General features: G+C 46.4%; 2 protein-coding genes across 2 annotated transcripts; both read right to left on the bottom strand.

The window, feature by feature from the left end:
* Positions 1–8,673: 8,673 nt before the first annotated feature.
* On the bottom strand, positions 8,674–10,469 carry LOC124184474. Its single transcript, XM_046574192.1, has 2 exons — positions 10,058–10,469; positions 8,674–9,661 (listed from the first exon to the last, which is right to left on the bottom strand). Exons 1-2 carry the CDS (start codon positions 10,412–10,414, stop codon positions 9,341–9,343), a joined length of 678 nt encoding a protein of 225 aa, XP_046430148.1. The 5' UTR covers positions 10,415–10,469; the 3' UTR covers positions 8,674–9,340.
* Positions 10,470–13,136: 2,667 nt separating this feature from the next.
* LOC124184847 lies at positions 13,137–23,726 on the bottom strand. The gene is made up of 4 exons (XM_046574967.1): positions 23,013–23,726; positions 16,036–16,298; positions 15,442–15,699; positions 13,137–15,320 (listed from the first exon to the last, which is right to left on the bottom strand). Exons 1-4 carry the CDS (start codon positions 23,065–23,067, stop codon positions 14,916–14,918), a joined length of 981 nt encoding a protein of 326 aa, XP_046430923.1. The 5' UTR covers positions 23,068–23,726; the 3' UTR covers positions 13,137–14,915.
* Between the last annotated feature and the right edge of the window lie 723 nt (positions 23,727–24,449).

Raw genomic sequence — 24,449 nt, 5'->3', positions numbered from 1 at the left:
GGTATTCGACGGCCAGTCCTGTTCGATCCTGCTTTCCATTCCTCAATATAACATCACTTATGACTCTTCTGAAAGTCGTGAGTCACCGTGTGGATCGAACCAGTATATCATGTACGTCGAGCCTTGGCTTGCTTTATGAGGATCTCAGCAAGCCGACAACAACTTTTAACGATTCCCCGTGAGAGCTGCGGTGTTACGAGATCCACGAGAGCGAGGTTTCAGCGATCCATGAAAATGGATATGCGAGGACGCTTCAGAAGCGTTCGGATACACAATTTTTACCGACCGAAACGACCTGGTTACAGGTTCTGAATGGCTAGGCATTCATATCTGGCTGGTACCCGATAAATTATTTTAGAAGTCTGAGATCACGAGGCCCAGGATCAAGGATGACCAGATTCATCGTAACAAGACAACGGCTCAACAAAGAGTCAATCACGTCCAGTGTGCAATAACTCACGCGATGGAAGTGAGATGAGTAGGTGTATCCGTCTTACGTCTCTCCGGTGCCTCTGTCGACTCGGGCGAGAACTCGCACGTGTGCTTGGGGGGCTTCGAGGTGGTGAAAAGGCCTGAGCTAATGCAGAAAGTGATTGTGAGAGACTCGGTTGTGCTGATGTATGCGACTAACGACCAGATGCACGGATGCGCGGCTGCACGACTGCAGGCTCATGTTGCCTCCAAGTTGGTTCATCGCACTTTGCTAAATCACGACGCTACAGGATCCGGAGCGGAATAGGTCAGTGGGAATCGAACGTTCCTAACACCGCGACGTAGCGACGTGCCGACGAAGCTCAGGGCGGATGTCGAAGTGAAATTCTGCTCTCGTTATGTACCGACGTCGAGCCATGCATGGAACGCTCGACTAGAATGCCCGTTCTCCAAAAAATCTATCGAGAACGCCGCCGATTGCCGGTATTTAAGGTATCGAGACCTTCTTTTTTTTCCTTTCTAATTCGATTCCAGGTTCCATTATAATGACAATCGCGGGTTTCAATCGGGCTGATAATTATTTCTCATATCGTTGGGGGGAAAAGCCGTGAAGAAAGTAATCGACTTGTTTCTTTTTTCTTTGGTTCTAGTTTTCGTTTATGTTTTTCGGTCCAATCGTTCAAAAGATCGTGGGTACCAAGTGTCTGCCTAACGGCCAATGAAACTGCAGTTCTTTGTCGTACGATATGTAGGCGAGTGGCCGTTACCTGGGAACTACATCGTGGTAACGGCTCGTAAAAACTTATTACCGAGGCATTAGCGTCCATTAAATAATAAACACAATGATCATTCTCGAGAAAACAAGAAATGCGCTCAAATCACGGTACCTGCCAATCTCTGCACCTCGATCACTCCGCAATTATTTATATTCTTCAGCTATTCATTTACCGCGGTACATAGCCCACTTCACATTAATTCGTTCTACCTAATGATAATTGGATTAAGTTTTCCGGCATCACTGTGTGAAGAGCTTTGGGTTCTCAGTCACGGACTTGAGTCGGGTGATCGAAAGAAACCCCGGGAACCTCATAATTCACTGGAGACTCGGGAGGATTGGAAAGTGTGAGTGAGATCCTTGGCCGGCTTCGGCGTATCGATGACAGTTTTGCAACGTTTCGTGATTATCGGCACTATTGTTTATGCGAGAGAATCGTTTTATACATCGTCAAAGGATGCGGCACTCGAGGGTATGCAGGACCTGTAGGATACGTGGAACAATTATGGGGTGTCCTTCGAGCCGGTGAGCCGGAGGTACTCTTGAGGAATTACCGAGGGAAGTAGGAGAGTAAGAAACGAGATTGCAGGTGATCACAAAGGAGGTCGATCAAAGATCACACCTTGACCTCTCGTTTCCTCTCACTCTCTCAGTTCAGCAATGGGATGAAATGCAAATATGACTCCGGCAGTGTCCAATTCGATGAGAAGTCGAGAGCGCAACAAGAAACCTATTGTTCAAAATATCGATGACACTGTTCGAATATACGCTTGTGTTTAAGATCAGACAATTCCGAACAGCATCGCTGATCACTGTTGACGCGTCACGCATTCTAGGTCGCGATTACACCACCTTATTATTTCCATCTTGTTACGTCTTGGTAACGGATTAATTTCCCCGCTTCGATGCTTCGGAATAAACTAACGAAACAGGCCCTTAGTTGCGCATAATTTTCCATACGTGGTATATGATCCAGTTTCCGCTCAATGAACTCGCCTACGATTCGTTCTGCCTCTCTTCTAGAGATTCATCCGGAGGGAATTAAGCCGGTAAAGAGACGTTGGTGCTAGAGATAAAGCATGGTTACCACTTCCTCTTGCCCAACCACGAAGCGACGCTGGCTGTTCTTCGTGATGGCGAATTTTGCCCACTTTTACGTTAGGAATGATGCGATGCACCTGCTGTGGAAATCGCAGATCGCAAAGACATGGTGTCGGATTTACGACGTGGATGTGGCCAGTGATCGAAGGCGCGATTCTTGGTGTGCCCTTGCATACCTCGGCGTTGCCGATTTAAATGCCGGGCGCTCCCTTCTCACGTTGGTCGATCCCTATTATCCGCACCTCTACAAACTGCAATCCCGTAAAGATTGTAGTAATAATACGCGAAGTATAGGTACCACCGACACGTACAGCCAGTCGATGTTACTCGCGAGTCTTTGTTTACTGGCAGCTGCCACTTAATCCACGGCGTTGATAGAAGCATGGTTCCATGTTCTGCTTAGCTAAGCAATTCTCTCGAGGATAGAAAAAGATGGAAAATTGCCAAACAATTGTAAATAAGACATCAGTTGAGGAGTCTGTTGCTGGCGCAGTTAATTGTCACGTCAAAAAAATCAGTCAAGGTAATCACAACACAACTTTCGGTTTCAGTTTTGCGCGGTGACGCGTCGAGCGAAGCCCGGATCGCTTGAACGTCTGTATCCGGCACTCACGAACAGCCAGGGCTTGGTCAGGAATCCTGAGGTAACGAGTCTCGTTTACAACGGCCCAGGGACCAGCGGCCGATTCGGTCCACGTGCTGGTTTTTTTTCTGGTCCTCATTTTTTGCTCGATTCGAGTGCTCTACTTTTGTTTGTGTTTTTCGGGGCGTGGGTGGATTAGGTCAGTGGTCGAGGGGCGCCACGCCAGCGTACCTTGATGGGTGATATCAATCGGCTCCTACATCCGTAGACGTGTAGCACTTCGACTCAACCTTGTCACCTCGACCAGCCCTGTCGCGATGAAAAAACAAAGGACATGTCAGTACACCGTGACATTTCCTGAACACCCACGAAATTAGCCACTACATTATACTCGTATTCTATTTCAACACACGCTGCAAATGGTCTAACGTACGCCGAACCGTGAATGAGTTCCGGTGAGCACGACTAATTACGACAAGCATTTTTGAATTCGTATCCATCGACCGACGGCGCTGTTAAATATTTCACGATTGAGATATGAGCTGTTATAGGCGATACTCACGATGTTTGGTCTTATAAAAACGACCTGCCAATAGGACCGAGATTTCAATCAAGATAGACATGCAGTATCGTTTAGTATAGTTAAATGGGTTAACAATCTCGTTCGAATCGGGAATCAGGCGACGTGGGTATAATAAAATTACAACAAAAAAATAAGTGTTTATATAAATTGCGATTTGCAAAAGTGGCGACGGAATTCGTGGCGAGAAAGTTCGGCAGTCATCGACAGCTTATGACCGCCGGACCGACGAGCAGCGATGCAAAATATGTTGGCGATAACCTCTGATGTCAGGAATGCGAATAAAATTCCACCCATGGTTTCTCTAATTATAATCGATAATTGATCGCACGGTCTTGCGCAATGCGTGTGCGAATCGAACTACCTTTTTCACCGTATTATCACGAATCCATCGTTCCTTTTGCGTTTCGCAACACTTTAATCTAGATGTCGCAAAATGCGGCATTTGAAATGAGAAACATAAGGAAGCACGGTCCAATATGTTACTTGTGTGCACCAGTGCCTCTCGACGTAAGCTGAGTCTGGATTACTTTTTACCACTATCGACAGACATGACTCTACCTGCATTATTCATACGACGAACCGGCGCTAGCTCTTCCAACGATTAGATTCATAGTTTCACATCGAATCACATGCATCTACTCGATTCATCCTGGGCTACAGTACGCGTGCCTAGTCACGCGGCTGACACCGAAATATCTTTCAAAGCTTTTTGCCTCCCATCCAGTTGATTTTCTCCAACCTCAAGCTCTTAGCCTACAATCCTGCGTCAATCGATTCCCCGAAATGATTTGTAATCCCTGAAACTTAATACCCAGTTCATGAGCTGATCCGAGGACCGACAATGTAATGCAGTCAATTGCACAGTTCATGCATATATCAGATTCAATCCCGATAGTTCGAATGACAATCAGTGGCTGTGGTTATCGACCGAATAAGAAAATTAAATTGCATCAGCGCTGCACCTGACTGAGACTATTTCTTCGAGCGGTGACTTCGATGTGGGCGTTTCATCCTTGATCAGAATCGTAAGCCCAAAGTTGAAAGACAACATTGCTGCACCATTCATGAACCTCTATATTTTTCAGCATTTATCGCAGCGTCTTGGAACTATTTTCGGTCTAACTTTATTCCAGAGTTTCAATAGATTGACAAAAATATTACTGAAAAAATCAAAAGTTTATAGTCTTCCTTTTATTTCCCCATTTTTACAGCCGAAACTTTTAGTCTTAGAACCATTTGAATGACTTTTACCATGATAATATGACCCTTAAGAATTCCAAAAAGGCAACCTCAACTTCCTAGAATTAACAGGTGCGGAAATGCGACGAAACTTTTTTCTCTTTCAGTAGTTCCTCAAAATACTCGGATTGGCAAGTGGATACAATCTTTTTTACTTAATCGCCCGTCGTTGACCTCTTTTCTCTGTCGACTTTGGCACCGCGAGGCAGCTGCGTCTGATAATTCAAGCCGTTCGTGAATTCGATTTTTCTCTAAAGTGGTTCATCTGCGAGGTCACATTCAGGGATCTAGAAAGTGCTCAAGTACAGTTCAGACCGGTATAATAATGCGTAAAATGCAATTCATTGCCCATGTACCGATCCGGTTGTTACTCTGAAACTGGCGTCGCGGGTCTCAAGAACTAAGAGTGGTTGGTCGGTGGATAGTACACCACATCTACTGTAATATTTGAAATGCATCCCTTTGTTCCCGGTAATGATTGACCTCAGTAGCGTCAACTTGAGACTAAAAATGATAATTGCGTACTCTCGCATGAAGAGAATGTATTGATAGATGAAAGTGTACGTTGTTCAAGGTGAAGATTCATTATTCTTCGGGCCGCGTATTTTGACTTACTCACACTCAGGAAACTGACGGGTTTTCGAATATTACCCAAGCAACTCACGCCAGTCCACTTATTGATCTTCTCACACATTCCTCACGAATTTTTGCAACTCTCCCAGCCATCTACTGCGGTTACAATTGTGCAAGTGCACGCGTACTTGCAGAGTAAGGTTTCGTCACGCCTTTATCTGCTGTAAACTCGAGATTCTTAGCACGTGATCTTTCGTTTGGCGTCGCAGGTACCTAAGTAGTAATTACTCGTCAGAACCCGAGACCTTATCACCGATCCCCAACTCGCCTTAACTCCGTTAATTTCCAATTCTCTTTCCAATCCTGAGACGTTGATGTAGTCAGATATTTCCCTAACTTTCGCGGTCCCACACGGCCATTCTCAGAGTGGTACCTTTTTCCAAAAAATCACCACGAGCTGCTGACGAAGCCCTCTAGGCGTACGTTGTAACTTCTATGTAAATTTGTCAATCAGAAAACGTTCCGAGCATGGCGTCATCCCGCTGTACGGTACCGACAGGATTAATCACAGACATACCTCTGCAGTTGTTCAAGTGAGATGGTGTTGGTGCACACAAGAATCAGCGCTCGGCAAGCCGATCCGGTGAAGGTACAAGATTATCTGCTCGCGGTTTACTCGCGCACTGGGAAGATTGAGGTGGGTGCGGTTCCCTTGGTACCCGAAGGATCGAGCTGGCAACATTTCATCCGTATTTTGCATTCTGATTGGTATGTCAGGTAAACGATTAACTCAGGAGTCGTATTGATCCCGAAATCCGATCCCCTCTTCTCTGATGCTGCAGCTTCTGTCCCAACGATCCTTTCCATTCTGCAATGAAATTTGTGGGCAGCGTTTGATCATCTTGATGTGCGATGGCTAGGTACAAGGTGTGCGGGGATAAGTATAGAGTCCAGCTGAGACTCCCATGCTCAGACAGCATAGGTAGGAAGGTCTGCATGAGCCTCCCACAGAACTGGCATACGGTTTCAGCAGCATAGGTATATGTATACCTACCGACAAACAAAGAGCTGGCATTTGAATGCCAGGAGATCACCGGCACAATAGCAATGTGCTAGCTGCAGCTCACTGTCAGCCAGGACCAACAATGAAGTGTGCCAACATTGCAGAAGGTGTTCCGACTCCGGAGTACGACCAGTCCCTAGGCTATCCACGGATTGTTTCGACTTGCCTTCCATTCCGACAGATCCCATGGCGTCGGAACTGCCGAACATAATTACTGGACATCGCGGCTAAGCCGTTGATATTCCGTGTCTTCGACAGTGAGTTATTGTGGCCCGAGGTCGGCGGTCGGGCCCCGAGAAGAAAGTGATAGAAATTATACGCGGATGATCTCCGACGAAGGCGCTTTCTTATTATGTATAACTAACCGCTGTACACGCCATCCTTGTCATGTGTGCTGCGTTCTATGCTCATGCATGCCTGGCCATGACGTACTGCTTTGCCGGTGTGTTACATGTCAAGACCACATTCCCTCGCCCCCGCAATAAAATATTACCGCCCGATGTTCCGCGTCGGGAGTCAAAGGCCAGAAGCCGTTTTAGCAGCCGTGCGACGTACACCAAGTAGGCTGATGAATAAATATGTGCCTATTAGATAATGCTTTTCTTTTTAACCACACTCACGAGCGAAAGTTCACGTTTTTAGCGTATTTTGTCGCAACTTCTCGCACGAGATCACCGTTGGTTTGTTTTTTTATTTTTATTTTTTTGAAAAAGCGTTCCCTGCCAATGGCTAGTATTATTACGATATACCTTGATCCTATGAGATGCGTGGTTTGCAGCTTACTTCGGGGTCTCGTTAGCGTTCACGTAGAATAATACTGGACGTAAATTAACCTGGACCAGGTGTAGGTACGTGGTACTAAATAAGGCTGCGACACACGTGCCGCACTTGAGAACAGAAATGAAATGGAGAGTGAAAAAATGTTATACATACACATGGTGGATGGAGTATTGTTGTCGTTGGAAACTGGACTGTAATTAATCGGAGCTAGTTATACGCATAGAATATGGATTGGGTCAGCGGTGAAGGAAGGTTAATTATAAAGTAAGACTGTGACGATTTACTTTGACAGACTAGAAAAGAAAACGCACGACTGATCCTACACGAGCTGCTTAAATGGAGCAAAACAAATTTATTAGCTCGCCACAGAGCCGTAAATCTTTGTTCCCGTCCATTCAACACCCGCCCAACTTCCTCGGTCTATTCAAAACTTTAGGCTCAAACATTTCTGACCCACGCCTAATGGCACACAGACACTGAGATGTCTGGTCTGATCTGAATGGCATTTTTTTCATCCTTCGCTCACGCTGACGTTTACTTTGCGCCTCCGACATGAAGGAAGCGATCACGAATTCTCCATGATTTGCGCAAACGTGGGAACATGATACCGATGAGTGTTTGCCTGTGAATTGCGGTGAATATGATTATGTGAAAGCGAGAATACAGCGTAGTTTTAGTAACAAGACTCATTTTCAACCTCCTGAGGAAGGTCCCGGACTGCGTATTTTGCGTAACGATAGCTGATTTTCTCACTTGATCTCTGACCTCTAAAACGCGAAATGGTGTATAATATGCAATTTATAGGCAATATTAACGCGTGTGACTTCTTGAACAAGGAACTGAAACAGTATTTGCTAATCAAGAGGTACTTACCGCTAAGCTCAATTGACCCGACTTCATGTTTCTAGTTAAAACAAGTTTCCCGCGGTTATTGATGGTCGCTTAACATGCCTCTTTACGTAACACTCTCACTATGGCTTATCATTAGTCGAGACAACTTGTTAACCAAGCGTCACGACTCTCCCACCTTCACAGTACCAGCGCTCGCTGACGACTACTGCTGGTATGGTTCGAGAGGTCGCTACTGTGGCTCCGTATTGTTACCATGAGCTGGGTAAGGCCGTTACCTTTCACGTTCAAAGATCCCATCGAAACCTCCAATCGGTATCAGAGTCGGTGACCAAACTCGTCGTACTGAACCTGTTACCACCTGTTACCATTGGGTAGTAATTGCTTGGTTGTTCTCTACTTGCTGGTTGAGAATAATTTGTTGTCGCTAATACTGGTCACATAATCTTAATTATTATACAAATATAACATGTTCGTATAGCTTCGGTTATGGTTTAATGCGTCTATTTAGGATCTGGACACTTATTTATTAGAAGTTTTGGAGCAGGATCATTGTTGTTTTAATAACGAATAATCGAACGATAATTGATTTTGAATCACGTTTATTAATTTGGAAATTTTGTAAAAAAATAGAATAAATTATTAATCTAGTAATATCATTTCAGCGTCCACTACGTGAACGCAAAACACCCACACGAGCATGCACACTATAAATAATATGAATAATTTAAAATACTGTCAAGTCTAGTGTATAAATGGCCATAAATATAATACTGATGGCGAATCGATAAATAGATTGTTTGATGAGACCGAATTGTGAATTACCGTTGACATCGTCGTCGTCAAATACATAATTTTCTAAGGCACGCAATCCGGTGTCACAAAGATGAATGAATGATTAAATAAATAGGCATGATAAATAGAATAACTTAAAAAAAGCTGGGATGAAAAGGTCCTGCCTAGTCCAGTGGCGTCAACCTTCCATCTCCAATCACATTTTGTCCAACACTGTTAATTTCGACACCCAAGTACTCTGGGTATTTCCAGTATCGATTAGTTCTTCATTCGCACCTCGTCTTGTCTGAGCAGTAACTCATAGTCTCTATGCTATACCACCCGGAGAAGTTTTAATCTTAATGACTTTTGCATCACCTTGTGATTCATCGCGCAGCTACGTCGTCTCGGTTGGTGTTGCAACTCGGAACTGCGGTTTTTCTACAGCGACGATTGGAGCATCAGAGGATCAGGATGGCACCCGCCGCACGTCCGCACCCGCCAGCTCGTGTTCCCCTGGTTCACAAGGCATTCCTCCTCCGCCAAAGAACTTCCGGAGCGAAACGACGAGCGAGAAGTGGAACCGAATCAGTAGTGCAAGATCTTCCCCCACGTCGAGAGGTACTCCCTGTATCTGAAGAGAATGCCCCAGTCTCGGACCAACCGCTTGGTCTCACCCTCCGGGTCCTTGTCGGTACCGGTCATGATGTTCTCGCTGACGCGCTCCGGGACCTTAAGACACATGGACGTCAAGGAGACCTCGACCTCGCAGAGGTCCATCATCAGTTTATCTCGCGTTTCCACGAGTGCGTTGTGCACGTCTTGCCTCGTCTCGTCCTCGACGAGCTCCTCGAAAGCGACGGCGAACTTCTGTAGGTCAGTGTGGAGCTTTGGGAGGTGCTCGGCGACCTGGAAGCGAATTGAAAAAGAATTTTTGTTAACGAGCCGACCGTCGACGCACTTTGGAGAGAGATACTGGAGCCGCGGCTCTTTATCGGCACGCGGAGTGACGGCAATAGCGATAATGCTGGCCGGCAATCAGGCGAACATGAGCGGAGTCACTCGATCTCAACACGTGGCTGCATCAACCCAGCTGTGCTTCTGTTTTCCCGATACTTTATAATAATTACTGGCTCATTAATATATTTTGTAACATTCAGAGTTAATCGGGGATACATTGTGCACACGCCATTCCCGCCGGTCGCATTCCTCTCAACTCCTGATACTTGAGCTTTAAAGCACTAAGTGGATAGCTGTGGTGGGTCAAATGCTCAAGTTAAAAAATTTCGCCATAGATAGACTCACCATTTTAGGGTCGGCGTTCACCAGATCCATGACGATCTTGACGTCCTTTTTGCCAGGCACCCAATTCTGTTTGTACTGGTGTTCCGGCAGGTTGCTGACTTGCGAATAGAGCTCCTCGTACTTTGACTCGATGTAGTTATCCAGGGCAAGAGCGTTACTTGAAGTCAGGAGCTGTAGTCCGCTCCTCAAGCCCGTTTCACAGCCATCGACCATGTTCTCTTCGGTCGTCGTGTAGTAGTTTTCTCCACAGGGGTGGTGCCAAGGAGGAAGGGTAGACCTTCTGTGCTTCCTGGGTGCACCGTGAGCCACGGCGATGACTGATAGCAGGACGAGTAGTGCTGAGCATTTGCCGAACATGACTGTGAACTGAGTTTTCGTAGTCTTCGATTTGGGATCTTTGTCGAGTGGCTTGTCCCGTGGATGGACGATTGTTGACTGATATCCAAAACTCGAGGCGTGCTCCTTATATAGTCGATCGGGATGATAGTTCCAACTTTTTTTCCAATTCCTGGGACACCGTATAACGTAAACATCGTGCAAGCGTAGTTGCTCGAGTCTTGCCTCGGAGCTCTATGACGAAGGCGGAAAAATATTGCCGGTCCTTCCGGACCGGGGATCCTCTTCAAATCCCGTAACGAATTTTCTACGTCACGATGATTCTCAGAATGGGGGCTGTAGGTATTCGGATGAAAGTTCATTTAATATACTGCCCCAGGTGAGTCAATGGGCACGTGTGGCTTATGCAATCGCATCGTGATCAGGTGACGTGTCCAGGTATGTGGTAAAATTCGGTAAAGGGATGCAATATTTACGGAGTAGTCGTTATTATGTTAATTATCGTCACCCCTGCCCCCCCCCCCCCCCAGGCCTAGAATCCCCCGTGATTCAAATAGCAAGTTCACCTTTACTGACTTTCGTCCATTCGCGTAAGAGGAAAGGGAAAACGATGATGCACCGGCTCCCCTCTCACGATCCAAAGTCTAACTAACGGTGAAGCAGCCCATCTTGTTGGTACATCCTCTTACTCTGGGCCAAGGTCGGAGGAATTTTCACTCGCGTGTTTTTTGTCACTGAAACACATTAGTTACGTTCTATTAGGTACCGTTGTAGCGGATATCCTGGTGCACGGGTAAGGATTGAGAAGAGAGATTGCAAAGAGAATGAATCTTACGTTTCCGAGGAATCAACGCGGTTCTCGAAACTCCTCTCAAGTTATTACATAATTATGACGCGGAGAATTTGTCAGGTACTCGTAAAATTCTGTCACAATTTGTCGTCATTCCGCTTGGAACTCTTCGCAAAGGATAAATCTGCATCTGTAATCTGTACTGAGCAGATCGTTCTCTGAACTTATCCGAGTTAAACGACAATGTGGTTGGGATTTTCCGACAAAATTGAGTGGCAAATGATACTCGCTTACAGTAAGAGCACAAAAGCTGGTTATGCCGTAGAGGAAAATGAGAAAACCGCAATTATTCAGCCTCTGTTTCTGGAAATGCCATCGACGCGATGTAACAAGTACGCCAATTTCGAATTAAAGCCGATAGTCATTGTCGATCATTAAGGTACATCGATAGCCAAATAGCTAGCGGTGATCGGGTCAATATTATTTCAGCCTGTCTTCGGTGAAAGCGTCACGCGCATGGAATCTCGTTCAATGACGTAGAATGATCCCCGAAGCCAACGCAATATTCGCAAAAACTTGTGAATGAAAGTCTGCACGTTTGTTTATAACTCCGATTTCCACGTTCCGTAGTGAGCCGGGTCGCGTATTATAAACTTACGTTCCATTTATAGATGTAAGATGCCGTGCTACATGTGGATCACGTACGCTGATTCCTGTCACGGCCCGAAAAATTACACTAACGATCTCAAGTGTTTGTTTTATCTTCCTCCGTATTATAAACTGTACACCATGACGATCATCGTAGGATTCCCCTTGCTCCAAGTGACTGGATAATTTCTTTTTCAATAGAACGATGATTCAAAAGTACTTTTCGATTACATCTAATCCTTTCCTATTTGCAAATGATTCGGATGAATTATTAGCCGGTTACTTTTGCAAATTGCGATTATAAAACAATATTTTTCGCAAATCAACCGCAATCCTTTTTTTCAGGGAAAGTCAGAAATTTTGAAATGAAAGTAGGACTGAAAATGAAAAATTGGAGTAAAAGAGCTTTATCTCATTATTACCGCACATTTCAGTCATATCAGTCGAGACTGTGCCAGGTACTTGAGGATCCTCAGATGAAAAAATGAAATGATTTCAAGTTTAAAAAATACGAATATCCGAGGATCTTAGAATTCTGGTACTTGAAAAGTCTGCGATCGAGGTTTATGGAAAATCACCATTTTCTTTCTCATGAAGTACGTATTACGTTAAAAATTCCTGAATACGTTTAGTAAATCACAAAATATCGCCGCGACATTTTCTCAATTAGCATGTGTGTAATCGTTTCCATTCCCGTGTAATACGACAGACGATGAGTCCGGAACATGTGTCCAATTGCATACGTATGCTCAGCTTTACAAATATTTCTTTGCTCAATTAACATCTCGATATAATCCGATCAATTTTAAGTTGTGATATTTATTCATGCCGTCAACGCCCCTCACATACGTATTAACTGCTTGTGATTCGTTTTTATGTTGATTGACAGCTGTGACGAGTTATTGTAATGAATAATACTGTTCACTGGGAAACACATGGGACAAGACACGTTGCCCGACATAACTTTCACCGCTGATGATTATCTTTGACCCAACGAAGAAGTGAGCTGGACCCAGTATAGGTATTTCTTACGAAAGCTGATAACGTCGCCCATCTTTGTAGCATTACTTGATCAAAGATAATCTTGAGTTTTGAATAACCGGGCCTAAGATAACGTTCCTTAACAATAATTGGTAGCTCATTTAATCGATGGGAGTGTCGATGCGATGATCCGGTGTCGATAACTCAATCCGGAAGAGTGGGGAAAGTGTTGATAATTTGTTTGATCCGGTGGAAAAATAAAAAAAAAAGATACCATTAAAATTCATACAAAACATCAAATTTATTATACAAAATGCAATCGAAGAAAAATATGATAAAAAATCATTGTATAATAATGTAAAGGAATGAAAATAAATATATGCGATGGTAACGTGATATATGCATAATAAATAAGTAATAATTATAGACGTATGTGTTACGTAAGTTTTCAGGCCCAATAAATATATGTGACGAAATACTTGGTATTGTAAAAAATTTAAAATAATAATAATAGTTAGAATAATAATTCGTATAAATACTTATATAGTACATCAAGTCGGTAGCGATTAAAGTGGTTCTAGATTTATAAAATATTATGTACGAAGAAATATTGTTACAATAGTAATTGCTATAAGTACATTACGAATTACGCAAAGTATTATTATGTATACATTGGAAATTGATGTATATTACACGTACATTGAGGGGGTGTATGAAAATATCTCTAACTGCTTAACGACTTTTGAGCGTATACATAATTTTTATCCTAGGTTGATAGATCCATTTGTTTTGTCGGACGTTCGTTAAGGCACAATTGTGAGACTTTTCTAAGGCCTAAAATCACTATTTTTTAAAAACAAATCTAGCGGTTTACATCTGTCGAATTTGAATATCTAAATTCTTTTTCTAAATTGCACTTTTATCTTTGCAGTAGCAATAAATTTGCTTTCGATTAATTTAATCAAATAATAAGGAATTGTACGCTTAGTTTGGTATTTAAAAGGCTTCGGTGAGTAAGTACCGATTTAGGTGAATAATTAAGTGTCTATTTAGAATATATTGTAATGCATTGAACGATTTGAGATTTGTGTCCTTGGTGATTGGAAAAATGATGGAACAGGAGTTTTCAATTTCTGTTCAGATGAACGACGAGAAACATGAAGAATTACATTACAGTGTTATTGACATTTTCTATATACGTATAAAACGTAGGAACTTTGTACGTTCACGTACGTTCTGATATCACAGCTTACTAATTTAAGCATCGCTTAGTTTAAAGCTAGGGCTTGAATAAATAGTTTTACAATCTAAAATATATACAACGATATCAATCTACGCTCTATAAATGAGAATTCAGCAAAATAAAAAAATTTTTTTTTTTACCGGTAACGCAGAAGCCGCGTTACAGCACAAGTCATGACGAATTTAGGACAGATTAATAAATCAATATTTAATCTTACACCTAGTTGATAATTGGCACGTCACTTTTAATGCTATTATTGATAAATCCGCCTATATTTTTGAAGATGTATTCAAATTCGCTGACTGAAATGTCTGGAACCATTAATATCATTACTATATTATTTACCGTACTAATTGTCATTCAATAAGTACATTAATACTGTTTCACTTTGAAGTAGATCTCGTAATACTGGTCTCTAGTCCTGGGGTTTTTGTTTATTTTTTTCTTTGTTTTCTTCGTTTTCGTTTCTATTCTATTGAAAACAACGTTTCGAAGGAATAAAAAGAAAAAAGAGGTAGAAGAGTAACTCCCTTCTGGTCAGGACTGAGGATTGAAAATCGTTAAGCTAGTTGTGATAATTTTATCATAAAATGATCGGTTATAAGTTAAAATGAAATAAATAATTGGCGAAAATAAGTGAAATTCGTAGTCTTATATCGCGGTGAGAATAATTTACGATCATAATTGTTCCGCGAACGAAAATATTTTAACACGTCCATCTTCCCGCCAGAATTAAATTTCCTCGCACGAATTCGTGTCGTCACGTACTTAGCGAGGTGTCTTGTAAGAAGAACGAGAAAAATAAAAAGGCGAAGAACAGGACGAGGATAAGGAAGAAGAAGAAGCGGGAGGAGGAAAATTTACTCAGTTTTCCTCTGTTTGTTCCCGGTCAACTTCCTCCGGGAACCCCTTCTCTGCCCTCGGCCTTGACCGGGACGTCTGTTCCGACGACCCGGCTTCTGCACCCTGACGTTCTTCCCCTTCTTCCCCTGTTTATTCCTCCTCCTGATTGTTTCCAGGGGTGGAGGGTTCAACGGATCACAGACTTTCGTGTCCTTCAGCGTTGCAGCCAGGTTCGAGAACGCCACGATCCAATCCCTCAGGAACCCCTTGTAAAGTTGGATCACGCCGCTGTCTTGCACCAGCATTCGCGTGAAGTCGCCCTTTTCCGTCCAGTCCGGACTCTCGGTGACTATCGCCGCCTCGTAGGAGGACGGCAACTCGATACCAAGGATGACTATCGCCGTCTCCACTTCGCAGAGCATCTGTAATTCGGTGAAAAGCATTTGTCAGAAGCGCCGATCGGCTGGGAAGCGGGCGCCCACTTTCCTGTTGGAGAAAAGGACCTTTCGGGAACAAAGCAAAGAAGTTGTCGCCGTTACTTACTCTGATAATATTGTGGTACATGGCCTCGATGATTTTGTTTCTCTTCCCCCTGGCGTTTGTGTTGAAATGGGAGTCCAGCTCGAAGGACTTGAGGTGATAAAAGGTGATGGCGAATCTCTGAAGGGTGTCGTGCAGTTTGGGGAGCGCGATCTGAGCCTTCTTCGCCTTCTCGAGGCACCAAGCCTCTTTGTGATACCATTCAAGCTGTCCCTTCGGTAGCCAGGGGAGGCTATACTGGGTCTTCAATTCTTTGGTCACCTGCAACGAGGAACAAGATACCGCGGTTGTAGTCAAGACTCGCAGAGAAGAGCCTGAGGCTGCATTCATCGGGCCCGAACCGACGAGTCCGTGCGCGCTCCACGAGCTCAGGAATGATAAAAAGGCCTGAACAAAATACGGCTCTACGCCGGTTGGGACCGGCCGTAGACAAAACAATAATTGCTGTCATTTAGTAGCCTCGGCGAGGCGGAATTGAGCTGTGTCAACGCGCTATCTCGCTCCGCATGATGCGGACACCCTATATCCTCGACAACGACAACGGCGCGAAGCCTCGTGTCGCGTTCGCGAGGTAATTCCCTCCAACGCAGCACTCACCTTCGAGTATATCTGCGCGATGTCGTTCTTCGCGTGGAAGTAATCCCAGGCCACTTTGAACTGCGTGTGGACCCGCTTCAGGGTCCGGTAGAGGTTGTGTCTTTGGTTCGGACTGTCGGTGACCGGTGCACCACAGGAGTGGATCCAGGGCTCCTCCCGCATCTCAGCGTGGCCGAGGCCTGCTGGGGCTGCCGAAAGTGGCGTCAGGCTCGAGGTCAGGAACAACGCGAAGGTCGTTAGAGTGGCCGTTTGCGCCACGGAATCTGAAACGGAAGAAGAAAAGGCGTTCGAGGATCAGTCCGACCGGGATTAGAGGGGCAAGAATTTTAGTCTTAGGTATACTGTACAAGCTGTCAAATCGAGCAGCCCTGAACTTGGGCAGCTCAGGGTGAACGAATTTTTAAAGTCGGGTCGCATTTTTGGCACAGTGTTGTTCTTGTGGCGGGGACCTCGTTCGAGGTTCAAGCTTAAAGGGCCAAACCGACGCCACGGACGTGTCGAATCGTTCGACGGATCAATTGCCGAAGGTAATTATCGCCCGTGGCACCGTACCGAATTACGCGCCCTGTCGCGAATCCGTACGAGGATTATCCACGGTGGATGAGAATCGAGAAACGGAGAAAAAGGGTTTTCGAGGAGGTGATTTGCGGCGGCGAATGATCGCGTGTCCTGCACTGCAGCTAAGATGCAGCGCGAAACGAACGAGTGGTAAATTGCACAATAAATTCTAGTCCCCGGCGGGCAGCCTACTTCCTATTCGAAGCGCGAGGGCGGAGGAATCGCATTGTGAGATGGAGGCGTGGGTGCGTTGCGCAATTGAGTGTATTTTCTAGGGCCTTCGAAAAAGACTCGCCTCCGACGCCGGGTTCAGTTGAGAACTGCAACCTCGAGAGAGGGTGTCTCTCTTGATTCCATAAAGCGAGATGAGCTTCGTCGCGGCTTGCGGTTCACCGCTGCGGGTCGTCCAAGAAGATGAAGAAGACGAAGAAAATGGTGGGCCGCGTCAGCGCGTATCGCGACACCTGGACTCTGAAGCGCTTTCTCCACATGCCGTCGAACCGAACGTTGCACAACGTTTGGAACAGCACCGAGAAATTTGTAGGAGCCAGAAGAGGACAACCCCGTCTCCTGAACCCCGTGGCTAGGCTTTTTCACTTCGTCAAGTTGGTAATCCGCGTGAGAGCCTCGAGGAGGCGAGGAGCACGTGCACAATGGGTCGTCCCGCTCCACACAGGTTTCGCACGCGTGTTGCGTGCAGATTTGCACGACGTCTGGTACCGCACCGGGACTCCCCACGCCCACATCGCGGACCGTGGGCTGGTTGCTGGTCCTCCTCTCGCGTCGCTGGATAGCCTCTCTCTTCACCTGGACTCCCTTGAGATCGTCGGTGGTCAGACAACCTGCTGACTACGAGTACGTGCCGAGGATCGAATCGCTCAGCCAGAGCGCGCGGTGTCAAGAACGAAGATATGGATCAGTGATGTCAGGAGCTGACGTCACGTATCATTTATTTCCAGAGGTGACAGCCGACGCCGCTGCACCGCGAACAACGCCGAGTAACGACTACGCCGCCCGGTTCGGTGCAAATATCATTACCGTACTGACACATATATTTACCGGCACTCTATCAACAAACCAAACGAAATAAGCGCGCGCCGATCTCTTGTAACCAACTATTCCGCCGACGGTCGATCCTGCTTTCGGCTCTCCACCAATATGTACGATGCATAATTTATACCCAATGTTAGCCGTACACGTGGGTAATAAGTGGGCATACCTCCGAGTAGGTACATACACCCAATATATATGTACAAATTTCGAAAACACGCGCGGCAATTGCCTCATGTTACAGTATATTTGCCTCCGATTCCACCTAATCTCCGGACGCCGCGGTGTGTTTACAAAAACCGAAACGGGGACCGGAAATCTTCGACTGTCGTCTCGGTATTCTTGCGGAGCAATTCCCTGCGGTCCTTTGGAACCTAGAAAAAATGGTAATGAAAAAAAACCAAAAAAAAAACCAGGTAAATAGTTGACCCTCGACGGTCATTTCGCACCGTGGCTGGCGCAACGGTTGCCGTGCCATCAGCGTCACGTTCGATTCTAGGAGCCGTTGGCGAGCGACCGCAGCCTCTCGACTTTACGACCGGGACGGTAGCCTCACAGCTGAAAGCGTTTAGCCATTGCAATTTTTCGCAACTCCAACACAGAGTCACGGATGACTGCCGATTTCTCACAGCTCAACGGGGTCTGTGTACGCAGGTATAATAATCGAGAGCTCGAACACGCCCATCGATTTGTCCGACGCTCGGCCGTTTCAGTAATTGCAGTTGGGCGCTTCCGCGGCGCGGGGCGCGCAATATCGCGACCGGAAATCGATGACAGGGACGGTATCTCGGGTTGATTGCGACGACGCCGTTGGCCAGAGGTCGTAAAGCCGCTCGCTCCGGTCCCCGTAATTTAAACATTGCTTCTCCCAATGGCGGAGGACTCAGCGCCTCGTCAGCGTCTCGTCGCCTGCGCAACGGACCTCCGACGACGTTGACGAAACCGATTACGTCTCTGTCTACTTATCGGTATACCTCGAACGCGCCCCCTAAGATCTCCCGCTCCTTTCGGCGAACGACATTCGATACCCGACCTCGCGGTCCCGGTGGTCTAATCACTAATATCGGCACCGACCCGGACGGCGTCTCACGCCTCCGTCTCGACGTCGACGATTCGTCGGAATCTTTTTCGCGCTCCCGCCCATTAAGCCGGAGTGTGCGCACCGTCGGATCAGCGTGGATTCTTCTTCCTCGTCAAATACCGCTTTGTTAAATGTAAAAGGTACGATGAACAGCCGCGAGAGATCGTCAAGTCTTGACAGAAATTTATGAAACAGAATTTATTTACGGCCCGGTTTTCCCGCATACTTGTGCAGCCGCCTCCCCGGTTCGCCTGGTATGCGCGCACCAAGTAGGTACGCATTGAAAGCTCCGATTAACAAATTGTCGCAAAAAGTTGCCCTCCGCTCCGGTCGACGTTGCTGTACCACCAGCAAGTATTTCTGACCCTCGATTCGCAGGAGCATGTTGGTAATTATGAAAAAAAGAAAAAAAAAATCTAAAACTCTCCTCGGCGTGGTCATGCTCAAAGTATTGCAATCTTAAGACGAAAGCGATGAAAGATCGGTGAAAAAATTTGACGAGGAAGACTCGTCAGGTTTGATGTATTCGTCAAGCCTTGAGCGTAAACTGCCTTTACTGCTCCAAAATAATCCGAACAACTGACACGGAGAAAAAAAGAAAACAATAATTTTCTCATTACTATGTTCAATGTAACAATCATCAATTTTTGAATCTGGCTTGTGGTAAAACAAAAATATCTTCGAAGAGCAGCGGCCGTTCGAAAGGTCGTATAAACGCTCGCGTGTCTTAACCAGCGATAATGTAAGTAGCATTAATAAACGAAGGGGGCGCCTCTCGGGGCCTTTATTTTCCCTTTTTCGCTTTTTAACGACAACTCGTGTTACGTTAACGATCCCATAGCTTTAATCTTTACTACCGCGGCGACACGTAGATGTGCTTTTACACGGCTGGTGTTCACCGGATTGCGCCTGACTCTCGGAGAGCGGCGCCCTCCGCACCCTCCGCACCCTCCGGGTTCATCATCGTCGGCACGGCGATGCCTCGCTCACACAGACGCGCCGAACGCACGGCCACGGCACCCTTGTCAACCTGCATCGGGACCTCCGAGTATGCGGTGGCATAATATTTTCATTTCACGGTGGAGTGGCCCGCCTGTCCCACACGCACGTACGTGGCTCTCCCGCTCCGTGAACCCCGATGAACTCAAACTCGGTCATTGCACAGGCCCAGACAGACCCGAAAGGCCTCCTCCCTTGTCGGAGTCTCCTTCGGACTTGGGGAGTCAAAATGGCGACTTGAAATCTCGGCAAGGAGAACGGATTTCCGGTGGACCCTGGGAGATGTTTTATTCACACTGCAGAGCTATTATCGTGGCATTATATTCTCTACGAGTAGGCTGTAAGAATTCTTCAGAAAACGATCATCCACCGCGGTGAACTCGATGTTGCCGCGGACTGGCCGTTACGCGCAAAAAGACAGAACCAACGGTAGGCATGGTTTTAAATCTTCGCCGATGTGACAAGTCGGGGATAAAACGGGAATCTGACGCGACAAAAAGCTCGTGTCTATTTCTGTGCCTGCATGCGCACAGATGCTCGATTGATAAATGGAGGGATACTTGTGGGTCCGCGACCCAGTCTCATGAAGATTGTTCCTTACGTAAAACCAGATGATCTTGTTCCCCGGAATTGAGAAACGAGCGACTCGACATTGCGTAGCTTAAGAACTCTGTACAACCAAGTTGGCCAAATTGGGTCACACATCAATCGAAGCCTAAAATCGCTCGGACTACATCGTGTTAAACTGAGAAAAGGGTAGACTAAGAACTCGCACGTGGAATGAGGATTTGTCCGATACCGTGTAGAACATCGTCCTATAGTTGTAGTGAATTAATTATGTTGTACAATTGAAACGACGGTCATAAGTGTCCGTGGAATTAGTCACTGTAACACATGCGAATCTTTGGTAGACCCTTTTGCGCAGTTTATGTGACAGGCATCGGTACTCGGAGAAAAGTCCTTCCATCCGTCTAGGGTTTCACACTCGATAACCCGAATGGCGTCGAAGCCTTGTCCCTTAGCCCTTCGACGCGGCGCGCATGACGAAACGGGATCGGCGAAGGGTCGCGTGGCGAAAAGTCGAGCTCGAAGAAGCAGCGCAAGAGCCGGGAGCGCACCACCTGCATAAGCGCGTGCCTGTAATAGCCCGGATTCCGAAGTTGAGTATAACAAGGGTTTGGCCGACGAGATGGAGAGCGGATGCCCACCCGGGAGGCGATGATCACCTTGCTAACCCCGACATACGAGCCGCCGTTGCGGCGCGCGAGACTGACTGACTGGACGCCCTGGTCCTGCGGTGGTTTTAGGCCGGGCCCCGGACCCCGGAGGCCGGCACGCCGGGCCGGTTGTTTGATAAACTGGTTAAGGCCCATCTTCGGATATGTTTGCCTTTGCTTTGTAACTTTACTAGTGTGTTGTGACTTGCGCCGTGAGGAAAAGGGCCTCCGTGATGATGGGCCTCGAGCAAACACGCCCGTTTACTCCGGGCACACACCGCACTCGTCCGCGCGCATCCACATACGTCTCTTTACACCACGGACGATATTTCGTTGTTTTAAGTAATCATGTGATTTGTCATACGGTACCGGAGGAGAGCCCCTCGAGTGTTGCCGTCGTTTTATGCGCGCCCACGCCTCGTCGTACCTCCGCACACAAACGATCGGTCCGACAGAAATTTATTCAATCATTTATCGCCGTTCCCTGCCCGTCTTATCGTCGACGGAGAATCGATCCCGCGTTTCGTCTTCCGTCGAAACTAGTAATTGACCCGTTCGCTTTCATCCGATACCTTCGTAAATTATTCCATCGGCGAGCGAAGCGTGGACCCAAAGTTGTCGAAAAGGTGACGAACGTTTCACTCTTCACGCATCGCGATCGTTCGCCGCAGGTTGCTTGCTGCGAGTATAAACAACGAGGACGATGAGATAGTATTCCTCTCTAGGCGCCTATGCTACTTCCGAGACCGAAGCCAAATAAACACCGACACTGACTCAGTTATGGCTTAGTCACTCGTTTACTAAATTTCGTTGTAAAAATACGGCCAATCGGTGAAGCGTATGGAAAACTGTTAGGTACCCGCGTCTTATCTAGAGTATCAGATCGTACAGCGAAGAGATAGTTAACGCGACCTCGATCGATAAGGAAAGACAAGTTCGGGCCGTTGTTAATTAACCATTACGTATCACTCGACGCGGTTGCGCGCGTACCTCACTACCGATTTCGTAAATTAGTAACGTCGACGCGTACTTGAAAATGTTACAATTTTTACTCTTACGTAACGAGTCGTTCCGTAATGCGCTCTTATAGCAATGACGAATCACGCTTATCGTGATCGGGCTGCGATAAAAAAATAGACGTTTCAGCCTGATACGAGGCAATGACGTTTCGCGTATCACCGTTGATCTGTTGGGTGGAAGAAGACCGGCTTAATGAAAAGATAACAAAAAACGAAGAAAAACAATAAAAAATACAGAAACAGGAGAAAATTTGTAACTCGAAGGAAAAGTTGTTTGAGACGCAGGACGCGGTGCGGCCGAGTAGGCACGGAGGAACCGCGTTGACCCTAGATTCCGGTTTCAAATTACAGGGATTGCCGGTACCTGTGCGAATTGCTAATCAGGTGGTTCCACGGCGTAACTAAGAAACCGAAAGGTCGTAGTAAAATTACGCGTCGTTCTTTTCCCCCCCCACTAATTGGTCCGTTGCCCCTGGCCCAGCCATGCGCTAGTTACACGCAACCAAATTATGTCGATAAATATTTATTACATGGAGGGCCCATACAATTTCGTCGTAGAAGATTATACGTGTATTGTATATCGTTTATCGGGTAAAAGCGGATCGTGTCGTTTTCGAGCTGCCCGGTTCTACGCACATTCTACAGCCAAGAGACCCGCGGTTTTATCCTACCATTTTTCTACCTTTCTTCGAGATTTTATTGACTTTTTACGTAGATGATAAATGTATAATCTGCGTGGTATACATACACATACATCTATATACGTCATTATATACCTGCAGCGGCGTCTATAACTTTCATCGCAAGAATTTCAGCACGGATGTATAAAAGAAACTGCGGCAGAGTTGATACCGCTCGCCATCATACCTGCACCTGTCATTTCGACACCTTGTACCGCACGCGTTTATCCCGTCATATCTCGAATTATAAATTCGCTGGCGATTCGCGATTCGGCGCAATTAGAGAAATCAAAACCAAGGGGGAGCGACGAAAGGCACGCCTATTATTAAAACTATGCAATTAGCTAAGGATAAGATTTAACAATGTACACACACCGCCTTAGTGTGGCAAGGGCGTATGCTCCAGCCACCAGCAAAGCGAAGCTCATCTCTCGCAGGTCCTTCTGTCGCAGGAGCGTCGCTTTTTCGGCGTCGCTTAATCCTCTTGGGGTGATTTAGACTCCGCCGCATCCACTGGGGCGCTCGGTGATCGACGAGGGATGGTCGCTCTATTATTTACGCTATTTTCTCTCATCCACGTACGTGCAAAAGTTTCAGTTTTTTCTTTTAAATCACACCAAAATCAACCGCCTCCGTGCTCAGATCGACGTTATTGACACGTAACAGCGAAGCAGAAATGTCCACATTTTTCGCCAATGGCGATCGATCTTTGCACCTCAGGTGGCGATTTTCACTCAACTCCAACCGATTCCCGATACCATTTACCGCGGCCGCGATTTCCCAGCGCACTTTCGGGTGGTTTTCTTTCGATTTATTGCCGATTTCAACGCGCCCCTGTCACCGAAATATGGCGTCAAGGATCGAGAGATCGGTGAACCGCGTCCCTCGATCTTTCGTCTATATTTTTCGCCCAAATTTCGGCACGATATTTGCCGATTTCCGGTAGTTCTTTGTTCCTTAAATTTTCAAATTTCAGAAAAATCCTTTCTCCTTCGCTTCCGTTTTTTAAAGGAGGCCACGATGCCGGCGCGTCTGTGACGTGATACAGATTTGAAAAGGCGCGACTTGACCATTCGGCAAGACGATCTCGTGGTGACTGAGCCGGGCGCGCGCCAGACTCGCTTAACTCACTGCCAACTCACTCGGAGCGACCGATCGGGTCCTCTTCTCTCCCTCCAGCTTCCTCTCTTCTCGCTCCCTCCTCCGCCCCCGTTCCCCCTCGCGCCGCCGCCTCGTCACACACACGCCGCCCTCGCGAGGGGGGATACCGGACCCCCGGGGGCAGCGTAATTTCATTACAGGTACGTATTATTAAACAACGAACAACACGCCGTCGAGGCGCAGCCACGATGTTGCACGCTCTTGTTGGATAGCTTGATAATTGTCGCGTTTCAAACCCGGTGAATTGATTACAGCTGTGCTCTTCGTCGAGCCGCCGCTGCTCTCTCATCCGCATGACTCAAGAATCGCCGTGATTTCCCTTGCCCGTTGTTTGCTCGGTATTATTGATAGTGGGGAAACTTTGTCTTGCTCAACTATTTTTTTTTTCCTTCCCTCTATTTCTCTCGCTGCAATGTCTGAGCGGGAGATTTCGATCCGATAATCCCAGAGCCAAGAACCGTATGCGGGTCACAGAACGATCAAAGATTTTTATGTCAACTGGTTGGTTCTCCTTTGATACTCGAATCGTCCTAGTGGCCGAATATATACAGTCAGAGATAATTTTGTGATGGCTAGACTCGTTGAAGCGACACGTCGAATTTGAACCGAGTCATCGTGGATCACAATTTTTGCTCAAGTTGCTACACAA

Source organism: Neodiprion fabricii, chromosome 6, assembly GCF_021155785.1.
Source record: "Neodiprion fabricii isolate iyNeoFabr1 chromosome 6, iyNeoFabr1.1, whole genome shotgun sequence".
Taxonomy (NCBI): domain Eukaryota; kingdom Metazoa; phylum Arthropoda; class Insecta; order Hymenoptera; family Diprionidae; genus Neodiprion; species Neodiprion fabricii.
This window is presented reverse-complemented; position numbering and strand designations above follow the sequence as displayed.